Source organism: Chelonia mydas, chromosome 5 (assembly GCF_015237465.2).
Source record: "Chelonia mydas isolate rCheMyd1 chromosome 5, rCheMyd1.pri.v2, whole genome shotgun sequence".
Lineage (NCBI taxonomy): Eukaryota > Metazoa > Chordata > Testudines > Cheloniidae > Chelonia > Chelonia mydas.
In genome coordinates this window covers 127,361,636-127,385,529 of record NC_051245.2, presented here as the reverse complement: position 1 = coordinate 127,385,529, position 23,894 = coordinate 127,361,636, and the positions used below count along the sequence as shown (strand labels likewise).

At 50.5% G+C, this 23,894-nt stretch overlaps 1 protein-coding gene and 1 long non-coding RNA gene across 2 annotated transcripts in view; both read left to right on the top strand.

Moving 5' to 3' along the window:
• The window catches only part of CHRNB3 (cholinergic receptor nicotinic beta 3 subunit), a 40,288-nt gene extending 33,623 nt beyond the window's left edge, over window positions 1-6,665 (top strand). The window contains exon 6 of the mRNA XM_027825497.2: window positions 5,399-6,665. Coding sequence (XP_027681298.2) covers window positions 5,399-5,533 — 135 coding nt within the window. The 3' untranslated portion in view covers window positions 5,534-6,665. The remainder of the gene's footprint in view (window positions 1-5,398) is intronic.
• A 3,280-nt stretch (window positions 6,666-9,945) lies between these two features.
• Window positions 9,946-11,619, top strand: LOC122465793. Its single transcript, XR_006290844.1, has 2 exons — window positions 9,946-10,757; window positions 11,402-11,619. It is a non-coding gene; the product is annotated as an uncharacterized LOC122465793 (long non-coding RNA).
• The last annotated feature ends 12,275 nt before the right edge of the window (window positions 11,620-23,894 follow it).

The window sequence follows — 23,894 nt, the reverse complement described above, 5'->3', positions numbered from 1 at the left end:
TACACTGCAACCATGTCCGCTGACTCTGGCTCACAGGGCTAAAGCTGGACTCTGGCTCATGGGTTTCTAGGCCTCAGCCGGACGGGAACATATACACTGACATTTTATAGCCCTGCAGCCTGAGCTATACAAACCGAAGTCAGCTGATCTGGGCCAGCCGCGGATTGCAGTGTAGACATAGCCTTAGTGTCTCAGCAACAACCTTGTCTTCCTTAACTGCTCCCTTTAGTCCATGGTGACCCAGTGGACCTACTGATTCTTTTTCAAGCATCTTGCTTCTGATATACATAAATAATATCCTGTTTGTTTTCATACATGTAGCTTTTTGCTCTTCACAATCCCTTTTAGCCTTTCTAATTTCCCTTTCACATATTCCCTCCTCAGCCTCAAGTTTGATTGGCTTCACAAGGGTCAGATTTCCAAATTCGGAAGGATTTCTTTTGGCTCAAATAGGCTCCCAAGCCCTGCCAGTTAGCCACGGCAATCAGCTTCTTTCCTTCCTGATTCCCTTTTGTTCCGGGCACTCACCCCTTCTGGCACTCTAGTATTGCTTCCATACGTGGCATCTCTGTGGTACCTAAGGGTTTTACTTTCTTTCCTTCTGACTGTGAGACCCTCTTGGCTAGCTGCCTCATTTTATAGAAATCACACAACCATACCTGCTCCTTCCCCAGAGTCAGGCTAGAATCTCGGCCTTTTAGTGAGCAGCCTCGTTTTACTGAAATCTCTCTTTCTATAAAAAGAAAAGGAGTACTTGTGGCACCTTAGAGACTAACCAACTTATTTGAGCATAAGTTTTCGTGAGCTACAGCTCACTTCATCGGATGCATACTGTGGAAATTACAGAGGACGTTTTTATACACACAGACCATGAAAAAATGGGTGTTTATCACTACAAATTTCAGAGTAACAGCCGTGTTAGTCTGTATTCGCAAAAAGAAAAGGAGTACTTGTGGCACCTTAGAGACTAACAAATTTATTTGAGCATAAGCTTTCGTGAGCTACAGCTCACTTCATCGGATGCGTACTGTAGAAAGTACAGAAGATCTTTTTATACACACAAACCATGAAAAAATGGGTGTTTACCACTACAAAAGGTTTTCTCTCCCCCCACCCCACTCTCCTGCTGGTAATAGCTTATCTAAAGTGATTACTCTCCTTACAATGTGTATGATAATCAAGTTGGGCCATTTCCAGCACAAATCCAGGGTTTAACAAGAACGTCTGAGGGGGGGCGGGAAGGAATAAACAAGGGGAAATAGGGTTACTTTTTATAATGAATCAACCATTCCCAGTCTCTATTCAAGCCTAAGTTAATTGTATCCAATTTGCAAATTAATTCCAATTCAGCAATCTCTCTTTGGAGTCTGTTTCTGAAGTTTTTCTTTTGTAATATCGCAACTTTCATGTCTGTAATCGCGTGACCAGAGAGATTGAAGTGTTCTCTGACTGGTTTATGAACGTTATAATTCTTGACATCTGATTTGTGTCCATTTATTCTTTTACGTAGAGACTGTCCAGTTTGATCAATGTACATGGCAAAGGGGCATTGCTGGCACATGATGGCATATATCACATTGGCAGATGTGCAGGTGAACGAGCCTCTGATAGTGTGGCTGATGTTATTAGGCCCTGTGATGGTGTCCCCTGAATAGATATGTGGGCACAGTTGGCAACAGGCTTTGTTGCAAGGATAGGTTCCTGGGTTAGTGGTTCTGTTGTGTGGTATGTGGTTGCTGGTGAGTATTCCCTTCAGGTTGGGGGGCTGTCTGTAGGCAAGGACTGGCCTGTCTCCCAAGATTTGTGAGAGTGTTGGGTCGTCCTTCAGGATAGGTTGTAGATCCTTGATAATGCGTTGGAGGGGATTTAGTTGAGGGCTGAAGGTAATGGCTAGTGGCGTTCTGTTATTTTCTTTGTTAGGCCTGTCCTGTAGTAGGTGACTTCTGGGAACTCTTCTGGCTCTATCAATCTGTTTCTTCACTTCAGCAGGTGGGTATTGTAGTTGTAAGAATGCTTGATAGAGATCTTGTAGGTGTTTGTCTCTGTCTGAGGGGTTGGAGCAAATGCGGTTGTATCGCAGAGCTTGGCTGTAGACAATGGATCGTGTGGTGTGGTCAGGGTGAAAGCTGGAGGCATGTAGGTAGGAATAGCGGTCAGTAGGTTTCCGGTATAGGGTGGTGTTTATGTGATCATCGTTTATTAGCACTGTAGTGTCCAGGAAGTGGATCTCTTGTGTGGACTGGACCAGGCTGAGGTTGATGGTGGGATGGAAATTGTTGAAATCATGGTGGAATTCCTCAAGGGCTTCTTTTCCATGGGTCCAGATGATAAAGATGTCATGAATATAGCGCAAGTAGAGTAGGGGCGTTAGGGGACGAGAGCTGAGGAAGCGTTGTTCTAAGTGAGCCATAAAAATGTTGGCATACTGTGGGGCCATGCGGGTACCCATAGCGTGCTGCTGATTTGAAGGTATACATTGTCCCCAAATGTAAAATAGTTATGGGTAAGGACAAAGTCACAAAGTTCAGCCACCAGGTTAGCCATGACATTATCGGGGATAGTGTTCTTGACGGCTTGTAGTCCATCTTTGTGTGGAATGTTGGTGTAGAGGGCTTCTATATCCACAGTGGCCAGGATGGTGTTATCAGGAAGATCACCGATGGATTGTAGTTTCCTCAGGAAGTCAGTGGTGTCTCGAAGGCAGCTGGGAGTGCTAGTAGTGTAGGGCCTGAGGAGGGAGTCTACATAGCCAGATAATCCTGCTGTCAGGGTGCCAATGCCTGAGATGATGGGGCACCCAGGATTTCCAGGTTTATGGATCTTGGGTAGTAGATAGAATATCCCAGGTCGGGGTTCCAGGGGTGTGTCTGTGCGGATTTGATCTTGTGCTTTTTCAGGGAGTTTCTTGAGCAAATGCTGTAGTTTCTTTTGGTAACTCTCAGTGGGATCAGAGGGTAATGGCTTGTAGAAAGTGGTGTTGGAGGCATTTGTGGTGGAAATGGCCCACCTTGATTATCATACGCATTGTAAGGAGAGTGATCACTTTAGATAAGCTATTACCAGCAGGAGAGTGAGGTGGGGGGAGAGAAAACCTTTTGTATTGATAAACACTCATTTTTTCATGGTCTGTGTGTATAAAAACATCTTCTGTATTTTCCACGGTATGCATCCGATGAAGTGAGCTGTAGCTCACGAAAGCTTATGCTCAAATAAATTGGTTAGTCTCTAAGGTGCCACAAGTACTCTTTTTCTTTTTGTGAATACAGACTAACACGGCTGTTACTCTGAAACCTCTCTTTCTATAGTGTCACTGTCACTCCCCCCCATCCCCAAGCTAATCTGCATAGCTGTAAATGAAGTGTACATCGCAGTTAAGCTTGTTAAAGAGCTTGCTCGCCCTGGTGATTAAAGTCCTCTCTTTAGCTGCTGGACAATAGCAGGACAAGCTTCCCACAGCCAAACAGCCCTGCCAGCGTACCTCATTCAGGGAGGGAGGGGACTTTCTCTGAGGGCATCACCGTCATTCTTCCTGCCTCGCTACATGAACCAGGCACCAATCAACCCTGTCCTGCGCCCAGTTTTCCAGCTGTCTTACATTCAGATGTAAAAATGCCACAGCAGCCACTATTTTGCGGCAGAGCGTGGCTCCAGTTTGTCCTCTCGGTCTCTTGCCTGGAGGTCAGAAAGGTTTGTTTAGGCAGCCTGCTAGCAGATATGCTTAAAAGATGTCTCTTCTTTTGTACTCCTGGCATGGGTATAAGCTGTTGGGCCACTTAGGGTATGGCTACATGGCACATTAAGCTGGGGCTGCGACTCAGGTTTGAGCCCAAGCCCCCCTTCCATTCACACACCAATCAGTCTGATTTGGGTCAGCAAGCACACGGCCCTGAGTGGACCTGCTGCAGCGTGGGTCAGAGCCCGAGTGCTCCTGTGACTTGGGTCCAAGCCCTGTCATTTTGCAGCAGGGCACAGCTCCAGCCACAGGCCTGTGTCAGCCAGTCTGCATAGTGCCATATGGCCCTGTTAGCATGGCTCTGAGACCTGGGTCCAGCAACTGTAAACTCAGGTTTACAATGCAGTGTGGCTTTTCAAACGCAGGTTTGGAAACACTCAGTCCACAAGCCCGGGTCTCACAGGCCTGGTTACAATACAGCATCGACTAGCCTGACCAGATAGCAAGTGTCAAAAATCGGGACAGGAGGTGGGAGTAATAGATGCCTGAGTGAGAAAAAGACCCAAAAACCGGGACTGTCCCTATAAAATTGGGACATCTGGTCACCCTAGCGTAGACATATCTTGAATTACTTATTCTAGCTAAGGGCAGCAGGGTAGGTAATTTTCAGAAAAGGATCAGTTTTGTGTGTGCATGATTCTTTCTGATTACTAAGTTTCAGAGTGACTAGGTTGGCCAAACAAATGGTAACTAATGGACCAGAAAAAAGAAAAGGAGGACTTGTGGCACCTTAGAGACGAACAAATATATTTGAGCATAAGCTTTCATGAGCTACAGCTCACTTCATCAGATGCATCCGATGAAGTGAGCTGTAGCTCACAAAAGCTTATGCTCAAATAAATTGGTTCGTCTCTAAGGTGCCACAAGTCCTCCTTTTCTTTTTGCAGATACAGACTAACACGGCTGCTACTCTGAAACCTGTCATAATGGACCAGAGTCACCAGTACCCTTTAGCACCTCTGTACCACTACTGAAACACAAAGCAAATAACCCTGCCAATTAAAGTGCATTTAGAACAGCTGGAGCCTCTCGGTGACTCTGGCCCAATATCTGCAATGCGTTAAAAGGGGATCTACAGGAAAAACAATATTTTGCATTTTGATCTCTGTGTCCATGGTCACAGGCTCTCCGTGTGAAACTGGGAGGATAAAAACTTTCTCCTGGTTTGTTTTACATTAGGCGTGCTGGGATGTGCCAGAACTTACAGCTGGGAATGCAAATTCCCATTTCTTCCTCAATGCACTGTGTGTTTTAGGCTCTGACCCAGCAAAGCACTCAAACCTAGTGAAGTAAATGGCACGGCTCACATTCGGAAAGCTCTGCCTCGGGCTTTGCTGGATCGATTGCAAAGTACTTGAGGGTGAATCTTCTAAAAAATCTTTATCAAACCATTTTAAGGCCCCAATCCTGTAAACACTTATACATGTGCTTAATTTTAATCACTGCAGCACACTCATTGGAGTCAATGGGACTACTCAGGTAAGCATGTGTGTAAGTGTTTGACAGATTGGGGCCCAAGGGAACAATATTTACGGCATTGGCAACATTTGTTCAAAATTATAACTAGCACAGACCATATTTTTAATTGCAATTTTTGCAGCTGAAATATATTGAAACTTGTAAGAAAAAGAACCAAGCTAATATTGTTGTTATTGTTTCTTCTAGGTAGTTCAAGACTGGAAATTTGTAGCTCAAGTCCTCGATCGGATCTTCCTGTGGTTATTTTTGGTGGTGTCAGTGACAGGTTCTGTCTTAATATTTACCCCCGCTTTACAGGCGTGGTTAAGCAGCAGTTTATAGGAATAAATTCATGTGTTAATGTGGAGAATGGCTGAAAGATACAGTTGCCCCTTGAGACTGATGGGTCTTTTAACTTTCAGTGAGTGCAGGGTCGACAAAACCAAATTGAGATGGAAATGAAAATTCATTGCCTTCTGGCTGCAGTAAATGATATTGATAATAATAATAATTATGCTTCTCACTTGAATAGTGCTTTACATCTGCAAATTGCTGTACAACTTGAGGGCTCAATTGTGTAACCCTAAGGTTGCTGGGTATTTACTTGCCCATTGAAATCAATGAAACTACTTGTGTGTGTAAGTGTTCACTAATGTGAGCAAGGTTTGCACAACTGGGCCCTAATTAATTAATCCTATAAAGGCTGATTATATTACAATATGATTTCATGATTTTTTTTGAAAGGTGACTGTTTCTTTTTGATCCAAATAGTCTGTTAACAAATGGGATCCTCATGTATTAAATATGCTACGTTCAAAGAAAAATTAAATAGTCTAGGAATACACAGGGCACTGATGCGCTAAGGTTTTGTCAGTCCACCTTGTTATCTTTAAGTGTAATAAGCACAACTGTTTTATATACCTATCTAGGTGTTTCATAACCGGCTATTACAAGGTGTGTGTTTGTGCATTAGAAAATATAAACAAGTTACAGGTGGGATTTTCCAAAGTGCTCTGCTTTGGCATAACTCTGCTCCCATTGAAGTCACTGGAATATAAACCCTAGGATTAGCAGGTTTGTGGGGACAGAATGTCTTAACTCCCCCTAGAAGAACTGAGGGCATACTCCTACCTCCTTCCAGATTATTTGCATACATTGGTTTCTGTCTCCCCCACTGGTAAATGAGGAAAATTGTGGGCCTGTACTGGCTGGCAGGTATAATTTGCATTTATGTCAGGAGGCATTCCCAAAGCTGTGCAATCTGAGTTTGCTCATGTTCCAGACTTACAAACTGTGATACATTTTCTGTGTAATTTCAGGTACATGAAAGCAAGGGTTAAGTGTAACAAGACTGAGAGTCTGGGAGAATAACATGAGGGGGAAAGGAGTCCAGGAGAGCTGGCTGTATTTTAAAGAATTTTTATTGAGGTTACAGGGACAAACCATCCCGATGTGTAGAAAGAATAGTAAATATGGCAGGTGACCAGCTTGGCTTAACAGTGAAATCCTTGCTGATCTTAAACACAAAAAAGAGGCTTACAAGAAGTGGAAGATTGGACAAATGACCAGGGATGAGTATATAAATATTGCTCGGGCATGTAGGACTGAAATCAGGAAGGCTAAATCACACCTGGAGTTGCAGCTAGCGAGGGATGTTAAGAGTAACAAGAAGGGTTTCTTCAGGTATGTTGGCAATAAGAAGAAAGCCAAGGAAAGTGTGGGCCCCTTACTAAATGAGGGAGGCAATCTAGTGACAGAGGATGTGGAAAAAGCTAATGTACTCAATGCTTTTTTTGCCTCTGTCTTCACGAACAAGGTCAGCTCCCAGACTACTGCACTGGGCAGCACAGCATGGGGAGGAGGTGGCCAGCCCTCCGTGAAGGAAGAAGTGTTTCGGGACTATTTAGAAAAACTGGACTTGCACAAGTCCATGGGGCCGGATGCGTTGCATCCGAGAGTGCTAAAGGAATTGGTGGATGTGATTGCAGAGCCTTTGGCCATTATCTTTGAAAACTCATGGCGATCAGGGGAAGTCCCGGAAGACTGGAAAAAGGCTAATGTAGTGCCCATCTTTAAAAAAGGGAAGAAGGAGGATCCTGGGAACTACAGGCCAGTCAGCCTCACCTCAGTCCCCGGAAAAATCATGGAGCATGTCCTCAAGGAAAAGAGAGGAAAGAGATCAGGAACAGTCAGCATGGATTCACCAAGGGCAAGTCATGCCTGACTAATCTAATTGCCTTCTATGATGAGATAACTAGTTCTGTGGATGAAGGGAAAGCAGTGGACATGTTATTCCTCGACTTTAGCAAAGCTTTTGACACGGTCTCCCACAGTATTCTTGTCAGCAAATTAAAGAAGTATGGGCTGGATGGATGCACTACAAGGTGGGTAGAAAGTTGACTAGATTGTCGGGCTCAACGGGTAGTGATCAATGGCTCCATGTCTAGTTGGCAGCCGGTATCTAGCGGAGTGCCCCAAGGGTCGGTCCTGGGGCTGGTTTTGTTCAATATCTTCATTAATGATCTGGAAGATGGTGTGGATTGCACCCTCAGCAAGTTTGCGGATGACACTAAACTGGGAGGAGTGGTAGATACACTGGAGGGTAAGGATAGGATACAGAGGGACCTAGACAAATTGGAGGATTGAGCCAAAAGAAATCTGATGAGGTTCAACAAGGAGAAGTGCAGAGTCCTGCACTTAGGACGGAAGAATCCAATGAACCGCTACAGACTAGGGACTGAATGACTAAGCAGCAGTTCTGCAGAGAAGGACCTAGGGGTGACAGTGGACGAGAAGCTGGATATGAGTCAACAGTGTGCCCTTGTTGCCAAGAAGGCCAATGGCATTTTGGGGTGTATAAGTAGGGGCATTGCCAGCAGATGGAGGGACGTGATCGTTCCCCTCTATTCGACATTGGTGAGGCCTCATCTGGAGTACTTTGTCCAGTTTTGGGCCCCACACTACAAGAAAGATGTGGAGAAATTGGAGAGAGTCCAGCAAAGGGCAACAAAAATGATTAGGGGTCTGGATCACATGACTTATGAGGAGAGGCTGAGGGAACTGGGATTGTTTAGTCTACAGAAGAGAAGAATGAGGGGGGATTTGATAGCTGCTTTTAACTACCTGAAAGGTGGATCCAAAGAGGATGGATCTAGACTATTCTCAGTGATAGCAGATGACAGGACAAGGAATAATGGTCTCAAGTTGCAGTGGGGGAGGTTTAGGTTGGTTATTAGGAAAAACTTTTTCACTAGGAGGGTGGTGAACGACTGGAATGCATTACCTAGGGAGGTGGTGGAATCTCCTTCCTTAGAAGTTTTTAAGGTCAGGCTTTACAAAGCCCTGGCTGGGATGATTTAGTTGGGATTGGTCCTGCTCTGGGCAGGGGGTTGGACTAGATGGCCTCCAGAGGTCCCTTCCAACTCTGTTATTCTATGATTCTATGATTCTGTGAAGACATGGGGATTATCCAGTGGGGAAAATGGGCCATTCTCATCTGAATCATAGAAATGTGGGGCTGTAAGGGACCATGAGAGGTTATCTAGTCCATCCTGCTGCTCTGAGACAGGACCAAGTAAACCTAGACCATCCCTGAGAGGTGTTTGTCCAGCCTGTTCTTAAAAACCTGTAATTATGGAGATTCCACAACCTCCTTTGGAAGCCTATTCCAGAACTTAACTGTCCTTATAGTTAGAAAGTTTTTCCTAATATCCAACCTAAATCTCCCTTGCTGCAGATTAAGACTATTACTTATTGTCCTACCTTCAGTGGGCATGGAGAACAATTGATCACCACCCTCTTTGTACCAGTTCTTAACATATTTGAAGACTATTATCAGGTTCCCCCCACACTCTTCTTTTCTCAAGACTAAACATGCCCAGTTTTTTAAATCTTTCCCCATAGGTCACATTTTCTAAATCTTTTATCATTTTTTTGCTCCCCTTTGGAATCCAGTTTATCCACATCTTTCCTAAAGTGTGGTGCCCAGAACTGGACACAGTTCTCCAGCTGAGGCCTCACCAGTGCCGAGTAGAATGGGACAATTAGCTCCTGTGTCTTATTCACGATACTCCTATAAATACACCCCAGAATTATATTCACTTTTTTTGCACTGCATCACATTGTAGTCTCATATTCAATTTGTGATCCATTGTAACCCCCAGATCCTTTTTTGCAGTACTGCCACGTAGCTAGTTATTCCCTAATTTGTAGCCGTGCATTTGATTTTTCCTTCCTAAGTGAAGTACTCTGCACTTGTCAATTTCTCAAGGCCATTTTGAATTCTAATCCTGTCCTCCAAAGTGCTTGCAATCCCTCCCATCTTGGTGTCGCCGTCAAATTTTATAAACATTCTCCACTCCATTATCCAAGACATTAATGAAAATAATGAATACTGCTGGACTCGGGACTGACCCTGGCAGGACTCTACTAGGTTCATCCTCACAGTTGGACAGCAAAGCACTGATAGCTACTTTTTGAGTATGGTGTTTCAATCAGTTGTGCACCACATTTCCCAGGCCTAGTTTATGAGAATGTCGTGTGGGACTATGTCAAAAGCCTTGCTAAAATCAAGATATGTCACATCTACTGCTTCCCTCATATCCACTAGCCAGTAACTCTGTCAAAGAAGGAAATTAGGTTGGTTTGATTTGTTCTTGACATATCCATGCTGGCTATTCCTTAAAACCCTATAATTCTCTAGGTGTTTACAAATGGATTGTTTAATACTTTGTTCCAGGAGCTTTCCAGATATTGAAGTTAGGCTGACTGGTCTATAACTCCCTGGATCCTCTTTGTTCCCCTTTTTAAAGATAGGTACTGTGCTTTCCCTTCTCCGTTCCTCTGGGACCTCACCCGTCCTCATCTAGGGACCAGACAGCCATAGTATTGTTTAACCCTAACTGTACCAAGCATAACCTAAGAGAAAAAGGACTTTGAAACAACAGTCTACAGTGTAGTCTGTCTTACCTAAGGCCCTACTGTGATGGTCTGTATCCCTGCATTCACTCCTTTTACAGGACTACAATACATTTTGTACAAAGTATGCCTTGTGAAGTATCATTTGAAAATTCATAATTTGCTGATCATTAGAGTACTGGTAAAATATGTGTGGCAACATTGTGTAAAGATATAAGATTCTTCTGTAGGGTAATACTAAGACATGTTCCAAGTCTGGGGAGCAGCCATGAACCAGTTCCTCAGAGACAAAAGGCAAGCTGATGCCTCAGCCAGGTGTCAACAAAATCAAATGGACTATCACCTGGTTAAGTGGGCACTCTTCAGCAGGAAAGAGGGCATGGGTGAAAAATCTACATCTTGACAAAGAAACAGCTTGGAGTTCCCGTCCACACAGACTTTCTGTCTCCTGAATCTCAGCTGGAGATGCTTCTTGAAGAAGAGAAAGAACTATAAGAAGGCAAAGCATAAGAAGGGAGAGCAGACACCACAAATTATTCCTCTTTCTTGCTACTCACGGCATCCATGGCACCTGAAGAACAAAGGAAGCAACCAGGGGGAGGGATCCTGACTGGAAGAAATTCAGCTAGTAAGACTGTTGAAACATGTGGTGAGAGAGACCTTTGCTTTGAATTCACACTAGGTTGTTAAGTTAGGCCTTAGCTGCATTTTATTTTTTTAACCAATTCTGACTTGTATACCCCATTACTTGTATTCACTTAACATCTAGCTTTTGTAGTTAATAAAGTTATTTTATCTAAACCAGTGTGCTTGGACTGAAGTGTTTGGGAAACTCCATTTGAGATAACAGGATTTGTGCATATTATTTTCTATTAATAAAATGACGGACTTTATATGAGCTTGTTTTGTCCAGGAGAGGGCTGGGCAGTACAAGACACACATTTCTGGGGGAAAGTCTGGGACTGGGAATTTGCTGGTGTTATCATGCAGTGTAATTCAAGAGTGGCTGCCTGTACTACTCATACAGTATAGCTGGGAGTAATTTACATGCTGGAGGCTGTGTGTGAGCAGACCAGGAGTGGAGAACTGAGGGGACACAGCTGTCCATCAGTCTAGATTCTACCTGGGTATGTTACAGTGGGCTAGTCAGCAGGATATATGCACAGCTTGTTATTTTAAATGAAGTTTACACTCTAAGCACTGGCCTAGCAATTTTAAGTGAGTCTCAAGTGTGGTGCCTGGAAACAGTCAAAGAGTGGTTCCAGTTTATTGTTTTCTGTTTGAATATTTCAGGTGAAGGAACTAGAAACAGTAAAGCACAAAAATGAGCACCAGCAAAACAGCTGCAAAGCTACAGTTAGCCAGCTTGGAAGCAGAAGAAAGAGAAAGAATGTGAATTCCAGAAATGACAGGTGGAAATGAGACTGAAAGAAGCAACCACTGCACGGGAAGCTGGGAAAGCTGCCCATAGAAAAGCCATGGAGACAAGGAAAAGGAGAGGAAATATGAGACCCTCATAGAAAAACATGGAAAGATCCCAGAGTTACCAACATCTCCCCGCACCCAAGGGACCCTCAGCTTGGACAAGTTGTGTCCTGCATGCAAAGAGACAGCTTCCATTGAGGAGTACCTCACTGCCTTTGAAAAGTGATGTGAAGTTGATAAGAGTCCTGAGCACAAGAAAGTCCCCACACTAGTTGCAAAACTAGTAAAGCTTTGAATGTATTTAAAGAAACACCAATTCAGGGACCTTTAATACATTCTGAATTTTTGAAATCCATTTTACAAAGTTTTCAAATGACTCCTGAAGTGTATGGGTTGAAATTTAGCAATCTTAAGAGGGGTGCTGACATGAGTCCTAGTGAATATGTCTATAACTTGTCTGACCTAATAAGAAAATGGGTTCAAGGAAAAAGGGGTTGTAGATGCTCGTTGCTCAAGAACATTTCTTAAATATATGCACTGATTATGTGAAAATCAGTCTGGAATAAATCTTTAAAAGCTGTAGTAGAGATGGCTACATTGGCTGATGCTTTTGAGCAAGCCCAGCTGTCCAGTGAGTGCAAGCCACAGAAGGAGGGGCCACAGCTATTTGTCAGTCCAGATTGTACCGTAGGTATGGCACACCTTGCCCCCTGTGGTGGTGACAGGTGACCCCACCAGACCTACCTTATTTGGCTCTCCCCCATGGAGGTCGGTGTCTGTCAGTCTGTTCTCCTGACCTGCTGCTCAACAGCTCCCCCGCTCCTCATCCAGTTGCTTTGTCCCCTCAGCTCCTGGGATTTACTGCCCTGCAGTCCAAAAGAGTTGGCTGGGACACCAGGCGGTTGAGCCAGTCTTCTCAGGACCAAGAGCTCTCCTGTTGGCCTGTAAATGTCTTATCTCTGGTCAGGGGCACTGGAACAGGGGCCTATGCCCTCCCACATTTTACTGGCAGTAAGGGCGAGCCTGTGGAGGGGGCAGAGAGGAGCGATTGGGGGATGGAGCCTTGGGGGGAGGGGGTGGTGTGTGGAGGGCAGAGCCATGGTTCAGGTACCAGTAGCCCTTTTCCACTTTTGGGGCGCTTCTGTCACTCCTGTCTCCAGTCATCAGTTTGCCTTCCTGCTTATTTTTCCACCAGCCCGCATTAAATTAAACCAACATATTCATACGGTGAACTTCCTAACCACCTGGTCACCACACAATATTTATAAACTATTACAGAGATGCTCCATGTCCCTCCTAGATGTCTATGGCATGGGACGTAAGTGTACAGTAGGGCGATTTATATTATGGGATCCGCCTCAAGGATTTCTCTTCTAGACAAGCCAGCGGGGGACATCGGGCGTAGAACACGCTGGTGCTCTGCCAAGTTGGTTTTCATTTGCCCTTTCCTCCCCAAACCTTACTGAGGGACACAGATTGTGTAGCTATGCCCAACACAGCTAGTGGGGGTAGTGATTCCTGCTGGAGTCATATTGTCCTGCTGCTGGTACAAGATGGTCCTGAGCTTCCTGATGGGAGCTAGCGGCATGTGACCTGAGCTGACTGGGACTGCTTGCATAGGAGCGGGCAGCAATCTAAAGCAATTCTGCAGTGGAGGTGACCCCCTCTGGCCTACCTAATGGAGCAGGTCGTTGGCCTGAATTTGTGGCGAGGCTGAGGTAGGTTTCTGCTAGAAAACAGAGTTTTAGGAGGCAAGCTGGCAAGCTGATCTCCTTGGCCGTTGGTTGGTTTGTGTGCCCAAGATAATAAGACTCTACGTGTGTTTTCGAGAGGGGCAGAGACGTGTGGCCAGGTGGTTTAAATGATGGTTCTAACACCTGGGAGGGATACAGTTTTAGGCGAGGGCTTGAGCCATTCATTTAATTTATCCTAAAGGGAAACCCTAGCTATTACTTGGCCCTGGCTCTAATGACAGCTGGCAGAAGGCTCACAAGGAACACTTCCATTGACGTCTGCAGGAGCAGAGGGAAGCCAGCACTAACTTACTGTATTTTTCACTCCATGCATCTGATGAAGTGGGTTTTAGCTCACGAAAGCTTATGCCCAAATAAATTTGTTAGTCTCTAAGGTGCCACAAGGACTCCTTGTTGTTTTTGCCAACACTGAGTGCGTTTGAAAAGCCCAGCCTACTTCTTTAGGCTGAAATTTTCAAAGCTGGATAGGAGATTTGAGTGTCCAAGGCCCATGAATTTTAATGGGAATGTGGCATCCAAATCCACTATCCAGTCTGGCGACTCTCAGCCTTGGCGTTGACAGGTAGGAAGGTTGTAAACTATTTGAGTATATTTGCGTGTCTGTATTGTAGGTACATTCCAGACGGTTTTGAATTTCGATCATTCGCAAGCTTGGCATCACACGATGTTCTGGTCCCTTGTGTAAGCATTATTAATAAAACAATTCTGAGTGAGTGGCTGTGGCACATAGTAATCTGCATGGGTTGGTAGGCACCAATAAATAACATCCTTGTAATGACGCTTGTGCATTCAGACCTGTGCAAGGCCAGCCTTAGGGGTGTCCCCCCTGCCCCCAAGTGACTGCTGAGAGGCACTATAGTCAAGGGGGCGCCATGCAGCAGAATAGAGGTCTGCACTGCCAGTGTAGAGTCAGAAACTGGCGGGAGCGCCGCGTGGGGCGGGGGGGGAGGGGCACAGATTTCTCCTTGCTTCCTCCTGGCGGAGAAACATGGTGTGACGTTGCACTCCACAATGTTTTATGGAAATATGCTTATGAGTGTGAATGTAATGTAACTGGAATATACTTTATGCAAAAGGTCTCTTGTAATGTATCCTTACAAAGCTTATAATCTACTGAGTGTGGTCATCCTATTTGTATAAATGTATCATTCTTGTATCTGAAGCTAAAAATATGAAGTATAACTCTGAGGTCCTATTGTAACTGTGCAAAGTGTGGGCCATTAATGGTGGTTTAGAATCTTACCATTTTGCTTGAATTCTGTGTATTGCACCAATGCCTAGGCGGTGGGAATAAGGGTGTGTGACTTTTGCTGAGACCCTCGGGGGCAGGTGAGGCCGCTCCAGCTGCCTGCACGTAGGCGATGGCTGTTGTCCTTTGTAACCTGAGAGCCAAGAGGGGGATGCGACCAAGTGACACTTTTCCCGAGAAGCAAGACAAAGACCAGGAAGAGGGGCTATGGGTGTGTCGGGGGTCGGGTTGCTGGAAGCTGGGCAGTCTCTCGTTTGGAACTCAGAGGAGGAAGTCCAGGGCGTCCGGCCTGGGATCCCCATAAGGTGGACTTGGCTGAAAGTCATTGATTTCTGTGCTATAACAAGTTCTGCCCTATGCTGTGTTCCTGTCAACTAATAAACTGCCTGTTTTACAACATGGGTTGGGAGCCACGTCTGACTGCTGAGTTGAGGTACTGGCCCCCTCTGTCTTCCCCAGGGGTCCCGTCCAGGTGGACCCACCAAGGGGAAGTGTGCAGTGTGAACAGGGATGCTGGATGCTCCGAGGTCAGACCAGGAAGGTCGAAGCCGAGGAGGCTCCTTGCCTGGACAGGTGCCCTGAGGTGAGTCACCCCACCCCAGAGGCCTGGGGGGGTTCATACCGAGCAGTTCCAGAGCATCGGACCTGTGACTCTGTCACGCCATCTTAGTACATTACTAACAGTCCCTTCTCCCTGACATTTGCTGGAAAATTCTGCAGCTTAGCACTGAACTAAAGCAGTGGGTCTCAAGTGGGGCGTCTGCAGTGCCCTGGGGGGCTGCAAGCCCTTTCGGGGGCCCACGGGGCTCAGTGGCTGAAACCTGGTGTCCCGAGCCCCAGTGGGCCCCCCCGTGCAGAGGATGAAGTCCCGCACCCAGGCACTCCCCAAGGGCAGAAGCCCTGAGTCTGTGGGCAGAGCTGAGGGAGCACAAGGGTGTTGCCCCCACAAACTGCAGTGCCTTACCCAGAGTGGGGCAGTCCTGGGGTGGGGTGGGCACCAGCCCCCGTCCTCACCTCCTCCTCTCTCAGACCCCTGCAGGCCCCACCCTCTCTGGCCAGGTCATAGGCAGGAAGCCAGAGCCAGACAGTGAGGGGCAGCTGCTCGTCTGGCTGGTGGTGCCATGAAGTGGGCAACTGTGGCATTCCCCCGTCTGCTGCTGGTGCCAGGGGTTGCATCTGCTTCTCAGCTCCCAGCCTCCTGGATGGCTTACGAAGCTGGTCAGAGCTGCCTAGGCGGGGACACAGAGCCTCTTGTCACACAGCTCCTAGCTACCCCCTCCCTGCACCCTGAGCTACCCGCTCCCTACACACAGCCCCTATCTACCCCTCCCTGCACCCTGAACTACCTCCCACCAGTGCACAGCCCCATCTACCCCCACTCTGCAGCCTGCGCTACTCCCTCCATGCACCCAGAGCTACCCTCCCTCTCTGCACACAGCCCCTAGCTACCCCCTCCCTGCACCCTGAGCTACCCGCTCCCTACACACAGCCCCTAGCTACCCCCTCCCTGCACCCTGAACTACCTCCCACCAGTGCACAGCCCCATCTACCCCCACTCTGCAGCCTGCGCTACTCCCTCCATGCACCCAGAGCTACCCTCCCTCTCTGCACACAGCCCCTAGCTACCCCCTCCCTGCACCCTGAGCTACCCGCTCCCTACACACAGCCCCTAGCTACCCCTCCCTGCACCCTGAACTACCTCCCACCAGTGCACAGCCCCTATCTACCCCCACTCTGCAGCCTGCGCTACTCCCTCCATGCACCCAGATACCCGCCCTCTCTGCACACAGCCCCTAGCTACCCCCTCCCTGCACCCTGAGCTACCCGCTCCCTACACACAGCCCCTATCTACCCCTCCCTGCACCCTGAACTACCTCCCACCAGTGCACAGCCCCATCTACCCCCACTCTGCAGCCTGCGCTACTCCCTCCATGCACCCAGAGCTACCCTCCCTCTCTGCACACAGCCCCTAGCTACCCCCTCCCTGCACCCTGAGCTACCCGCTCCCTACACACAGCCCCTATCTACCCCTCCCTGCACCCTGAACTACCTCCCACCAGTGCACAGCCCCATCTACCCCCACTCTGCAGCCTGCGCTACTCCCTCCATGCACCCAGAGCTACCCTCCCTCTCTGCACACAGCCCCTAGCTACCCCCTCCCTGCACCCTGAGCCACCCGCTCCCTACACACAGCCCCTAGCTACCCCTCCCTGCACCCTGAACTACCTCCCACCAGTGCACAGCCCCTATCTACCCCCACTCTGCAGCCTGCGCTACTCCCTCCATGCATCCAGATACCCTCCCTCTCTGCACACAGCCCCTGGCTACCCCATCCCTGCACCCTGAGCTACCCGCTCCCTACACACAGCCCCTATCTACCCCTCCCTGCACCCTGAACTACCTCCCACCAGTGCACAGCCCCTATCTACCCCCACTCTGCAGCCTGCGCTACTCCCTCCATGCACCCAGATACCCTCCCTCTCTGCACACAGCCCCTATCTACCCCCTCCCTGCACCCTGAGCTACCCGCTCCCTACACACAGCCCCTAGCTACCCCTCCCCGCACCCTGAACTACCTCCCACCAGTGCACAGCCCCTATCTACCCCCACTCTGCAGCCTGCGCTACTCCCTCCATGCACCCAGATACCCTCCCTCTCTGCACACAGCCCCTGGCTACCCCCTCCCTGCACCCTGAGCTACCCGCTCCCTACACACAGCCCCTAGCTACCCCTCCCTGCACCCTGAACTACCTCCCACCAGTGCACAGCCCCATCTACCCCCACTCTGCAGCCTGCGCTACTCCCTCCATGCACCCAGATACCCGCCCTCTCTGCACACAGCCCCTAGCTACCCCCTCCCTGCACCCTGAGCTACCCGCTCCCTACACACAGCCCCTAGCTACCCCTCCCTGCACCCTGAACTACCTCCCACCAGTGCACAGCCCCATCTACCCCCACTCTGCAGCCTGCGCTACTCCCTCCATGCACCCAGATACCCGCCCTCTCTGCACACAGCCCCTAGCTACCCCCTCCCTGCACCCTGAGCTACCCGCTCCCTACACACAGCCCCTAGCTACCCCCTCCCTGCACCCTGAACTACCTCCCACCAGTGCACAGCCCCATCTACCCCCACTCTGCAGCCTGCGCTACTCCCTCCATGCACCCAGATACCCTCCCTCTCTGCACACAGCCCCTATCTACCCCCTCCCTGCACCCTGAGCTACCCGCTCCCTACACACAGCCCCTAGCTACCCCTCCCCGCACCCTGAACTACCTCCCACCAGTGCACAGCCCCATCTACCCCCACTCTGCAGCCTGCGCTACTCCCTCCATGCACCCAGATACCCGCCCTCTCTGCACACAGCCCCTATCTACCCCCTCCCTGCACCCTGAGCTACCCGCTCCCTACACACAGCCCCTAGCTACCCCTCCCCGCACCCTGAACTACCTCCCACCAGTGCACAGCCCCATCTACCCCCACTCTGCAGCCTGCGCTACTCCCTCCATGCACCCAGATACCCTCCCTCTCTGCACACAGCCCCTGGCTACCCCATCCCTGCACCCTGAGCTACCCGCTCCCTACACACAGCCCCTAGCTACCCCTCCCTGCACCCTGAACTACCTCCCACCAGTGCACAGCCCCATCTACCCCCACTCTGCAGCCTGCGCTACTCCCTCCATGCACCCAGAGCTACCCTCCCTCTCTGCACACAGCCCCTAGCTACCCCCTCCCTGCACCCTGAGCTACCCGCTCCCTACACACAGCCCCTATCTACCCCTCCCTGCACCCTGAGCTACCTCCCCCCAGTGCACAGCCCCATCTACCCCCACTCTGCAGCCTGCGCTACTCCCTCCATGCACCCAGATACCCGCCCTCTCTGCACACAGCCCCTAGCTACCCCCTCCCTGCACCCTGAGCTACCCGCTCCCTACACACAGCCCCTATCTACCCCTCCCTGCACCCTGAACTACCTCCCACCAGTGCACAGCCCCTATCTACCCCCACTCTGCAGCCTGCGCTACTCCCTCCATGCACCCAGATACCCTCCCTCTCTGCACACAGCTCCTAGCTACCCCCTCCCTGCACCCTGAGCTACCCGCTCCCTACACACAGCCCCTATCTACCCCTCCCTGCACCCTGAACTACCTCCCACCAGTGCACAGCCCTATCTACCCCCACTCTGCAGCCTGCGCTACTCCCTCCATGCACCCAGATACCCTCCCTCTCTGCACACAGCTCCTAGCTACCCCCGCCCTGCACCCTGAGCTACCCGCTCCCTACACACAGCCCCTATCTACCCCTCCCTGCACCCTGAACTACCTCCCACCAGTGCACAGCCCCTATCTACCCCCACTCTGCAGCCTGCGCTACTCCCTCCATGCACCCAGATACCCTCCCTCTCTGCACACAGCCCCTGGCTACCCCATCCCTGCACCCTGAGCTACCCGCTCCCTACACACAGCCCCTATCTACCCCTCCCTGCACCCTGAACTACCTCCCACCAGTGCACAGCCCCATCTACCCCCACTCTGCAGCCTGCGCTACTCCCTCCATGCACCCAGATACCCTCCCTCTCTGCACACAGCCCCTAGCTACCCCCTCCCTGCACCCTGAGCTACCCGCTCCCTACACACAGCCCCTAGCTACCCCCTCCCTGCACCCTGAACTACCTCCCACCAGTGCACAGCCCCTATCTACCCCCACTCTGCAGCCTGCGCTACTCCCTCCATGCACCCAGAGCTACCCTCCCTCTCTGCACACAGCCCCTAGCTACCCCGGCCCTGCACCCTGAGCTACCCGCTCCCTACACACAGCCCCTAGCTACCCCTCCCTGCACCCTGAACTACCTCCCCCCAGTGCACAGCCCCATCTACCCCCACTCTGCAGCCTGCGCTACTCCCTCCATGCACCCAGAGCTACCCTCCCTCTCTGCACACAGCCCCTAGCTACCCCCTCCCTGCACCCTGAGCTACCCGCTCCCTACACACAGCCCCTATCTACCCCTCCCCGCACCCTGAACTACCTCCCACCAGTGCACAGCCCCATCTACCCCCACTCTGCAGCCTGCGCTACTCCCTCCATGCACCCAGATACCCTCCCTCTCTGCACACAGCCCCTAGCTACCCCGGCCCTGCACCCTGAGCTACCCGCTCCCTACACACAGCCCCTATCTACCCCTCCCTGCACCCTGAACTACCTCCCACCAGTGCACAGCCCCATCTACCCCCACTCTGCAGCCTGCGCTACTCCCTCCATGCACCCAGATACCCTCCCTCTCTGCACACAGCCCCTAGCTACCCCCTCCCTGCACCCTGAGCTACCCGCTCCCTACACACAGCCCCTATCTACCCCTCCCTGCACCCTGAACTACCTCCCACCAGTGCACAGCCCCATCTACCCCCACTCTGCAGCCTGCGCTACTCCCTCCATGCACCCAGATACCCTCCCTCTCTGCACACAGCCCCTAGCTTCCCCCTCCCTGCACCCTGAGCTACCCGCTCCCTACACACAGCCCCTATCTACCCCTCCCTGCACCCTGAACTACCTCCCACCAGTGCACAGCCCCATCTACCCCCACTCTGCAGCCTGCGCTACTCCCTCCATGCACCCAGATACCCTCCCTCTCTGCACACAGCCCCTAGCTACCCCATCCCTGAAACCTCAGCTACCCGCTCCCTACACACAGCCCCTAGCTACCCCCTCCCTGCACCCTGAACTACCTCCCACCAGTGCACAGCCCCATCTACCCCCACTCTGCAGCCTGCGCTACTCCCTCCATGCATCCAGAGCTACCCTCCCTCTCTGCACACAGCCCCTAGCTACCCCCTCCATGCACCCAGAGCTACCCTCCCTCTCTGCACACAGCCCCTGGCTACCCCATCCCTGAAACCTCAGCTACCCCCTGTCCACACACACAGCCTCCAGGTACCCCCTCCCCGCACCCTGACCTACCCCCGGCCTGCATACAACCCCTAGTTAACCCCTCACTGCATCGAACTACTGCCTGCTCACAGCCCCCCAGGTACCCCCCCCGCAACCTGAACTACCCCCTGACTGTGCACAGACCCTACCTACCCCCTCCCTGCACCCTGAGCTACCCCTGCCTGCACTTAGCCCCTAGCTACCCCTCCCAGCCCCCGAGCCAGCCCCCGCCTGCACACAGGCCCTGAGCTACCCCCTCCCTGCCTCCTGAGTAACCCCTCTGCCCTCCCTAGCTACCCCGTCTCTGCACCTTGAGGTACTCCCTGGCTGCACACAACCCCTAACTACTCCCTCCCAGCACTCTGAGCTACCCTCCTGTGATGTTCTGTACCTCGGGGGAACACCCAGCACCCCCATGTTCATCCTTATAATATGACTGTAATCTAATCTAATGCAAAGTTTGTCATGTTGGGTGTCTTTGGAAGGCTTCTGATGCACTGGGCATTGTTGTTATGGTAATGTTATAGTAATGGTTGTTATAGTAATGTTATAGATTGTCATTTCATGTATATAGTTATGAGGCTGAAAAATGTGTCCCCATGGCTTAAAGCAAGCCCAGGCAAAAACTCTCCAGCAGCAGAGGGGCAGTTCACAGCTCATCAGGGCATGTATGGGACAAACCCAGCCCACACTGGTCTAGGCAACAACCAAGGATCTGTTGGACTCTCGAGTGCGTCACCCCCCTTCCTTTAGTCAATTTGGGACTGTGATGAGGTAGTGCTCATCTGACTCTGAATGGGGGAAGGGCACAAAGCCATGAGGGAAGCAAGCACATGATAAAAGGGAGAGACATTTGCCATGCTGTGTCTCTCTGTCCCACCTCCATCTACAGACACCACACCAAGCGACTGCAGTGCTGATCAAAGGGGAGAGCCTGGCTGAAGGGCAGCCAGCGAGCCTGTGGTGAGAAGCATCAAAGTTTGTAAGGACACTGAAAGTGTTAAGATCAGTTTTGCTTTTATTTCATTTGACCAAATCTGACTTCTTGTGCTATGACTTATAATCACTTAAAATCTATCTTTGTGATTAATAAATCTGTTTATTTATTCTACCTGAAGCAGTGCGTTTGTGTTGAAGCAGGTCAGAGACTCTCCTTGGGATAACAAGCCTGGTACATATCAATTTCTTTGTTAAATTGACAAACTCATATAAGCTTGCAGTGTCCAGTGGGCACAACTGGACACTGCCAGACGGAGGTTCCCAGGGTTGTGTCTGGGACTGGAGATATTGGATCGTGTCATTCACTTGCAGGTAGCTGGGAGCAGCTGACATGCCAGAGGCTGTGCGTGAACAGCCCAGGAGCGGGGGTTCTCACAGCAGAGCAGGGTCAGGCTGGCTCCCAGAGGCAAGGATTGGAGTGACCTAGCAGATCACCATTCCAGATAACACCAGAGGGGAACATCACACCACCCTATCTGCACACAGCCCCTAGCTACCCCCTCCCTGCACCCTGAGTTACCCCCTGCCTGCACACAGACCTAACTACCCAGTCTGTGAACCCTGAACTACTGCCTGTCTTTACCCAGCCTGTAGCTACCCCTTCCCTGCACCCTGAGCTATCCCCCGCCTGCACACCTCCTCTAACTATCCCCCCCCGGCACCCTGAGCTATCCCCTGCCTGCACACAGCCCCTAGTTACCCCTGCCTGTACACAGCCTATAGCTACTCCCTCTCTGCACTCTGAGCTACACTCCCTATCTGCAAACAGCCTCTAGCTACCACCTCCCTGCACCCTGAGCTAGCCACTGCCCGCACACAGCCCCTAGCTATCCCCTCACTGCACCCTGAGCTAACCCCTACCCGCCCACAGTTGCTAGATACTCCCTGTCTGCACCCAAATTACCCCTCCCTGCATCCTGAGGTACCCCCCTACCCACACATGGCCCCTAGCTTCCCCCTCCCTGTGCCCTGAGCTAATCCCCTGCCTGCACACAGACCCTAGCTAACCCCACCATTAAACCCTGAGCTACTCCCTGTCCACACACAGCCCCTAGTTACCTCTCCCGGCACCCTGAGTTACCCTCTTGACTGCATACGGACCCTAAGTACCCCTCCCTGCATGCTCAGCTACCCCCTTCCAAGCACACAGCTCCTAGACATCCCTCCCTGCACCTTGAGCTACTCCCTGTCTCCACCAAGGCTCTAGCTACCCCCCTGCCCACACACAGCCCCTAGCTCCCCCCCTGCACCCTGAGCTGTTTTCCAAATGTTTGAGATGAACACCTCACCTCTTTGCATGATAACTTTTCAATCCCCCACCCCTTACCCAGACAGGTGGGTGGCTTGCTGAGGTGAGTCAGGGCGTGGAGGTGATGCCCCTGCCCTGAAGAGCTGACCTGAGCCCCACTGGCCCTTTCCTGCCCCAAAATAGAAGTCAAACTACGCCTATGCCCAAGGTTCTCTCCCCCCCCAACTCCCCTCAGAGCCCTGAGTCCCCCGCTGGACCCTGGCATTTTTCGAGCATGTCAAGGGGGGCCTCAGAAAGAAAAAGGTTGAGAGCCCCTGCACTAAAGCACATGCGTGAGCGCTTTCCTCTCTCAGGCCCTTCGAAGGGGGGGCGCGTCTGCATTGCTTTGCCATCAAAAAGGGTGACCGAGCCCACAGCCGCACAGTCTTGGGGCCCTGCCCTCCACTGGTTAACCTGGCAGCGCACCACTGAGGCTGATGGATCGATGCCGATTTACACCAACAGAGGAGCTGAATCACAGTGGTTAGCAAGGGTATGTAAAACTACAACTCGTTACACTGTTTGCCTGTCTTTTTGGGATGCGGTTTTTTTGGTTTGTTTTTAATTAAACTAAAAAACCCCTCAGCAATTACCAGTGGCTTAATTAAGATGGCTGCTGTTAATGATGGATATGAGTTTGAGAATGCTGTCAGTGCTTATTTCAACAGCTTCCCAAAGCTAGCTATCGCATTGCATTTTTGCCTTTATGGCGCTCTAGATTGGGTATAACTGTCCCTTAAGATGGTTTAGGCTGACTCCACCCCAAGAAAAGGGCACCAAAGAAGAGTATATGATGCTCTCAGGATACCAGACGAGTAAAAGGAGATGGTCTTTCATTGTCAATTCCCTGCTCCAAGACACAATGTGACCTGATGGCAGAGAAAGACGCACCGCAGGCTTTCCTGATAGTTTCCAGTCAGTGCTGGGCCGGACTTTTCGGGTTTTATGTTGAAAAATGCAGAGTCATTGAAATGGAAACTTTGACCCTTGTTTTTGCAATGTCAACAAAGCCACCCTCAAGTCCGGGCTGGACGTTCTGGGCAGCTCTGCCTCAGAAGAGCCACGAGCCTGGCGCATTCAGCTGGGCAGTAGGTGCACCAGCTCCAGGTTCCTGCTCCCAATCAGGCAGAGTAGGGCCCGGAATGTTG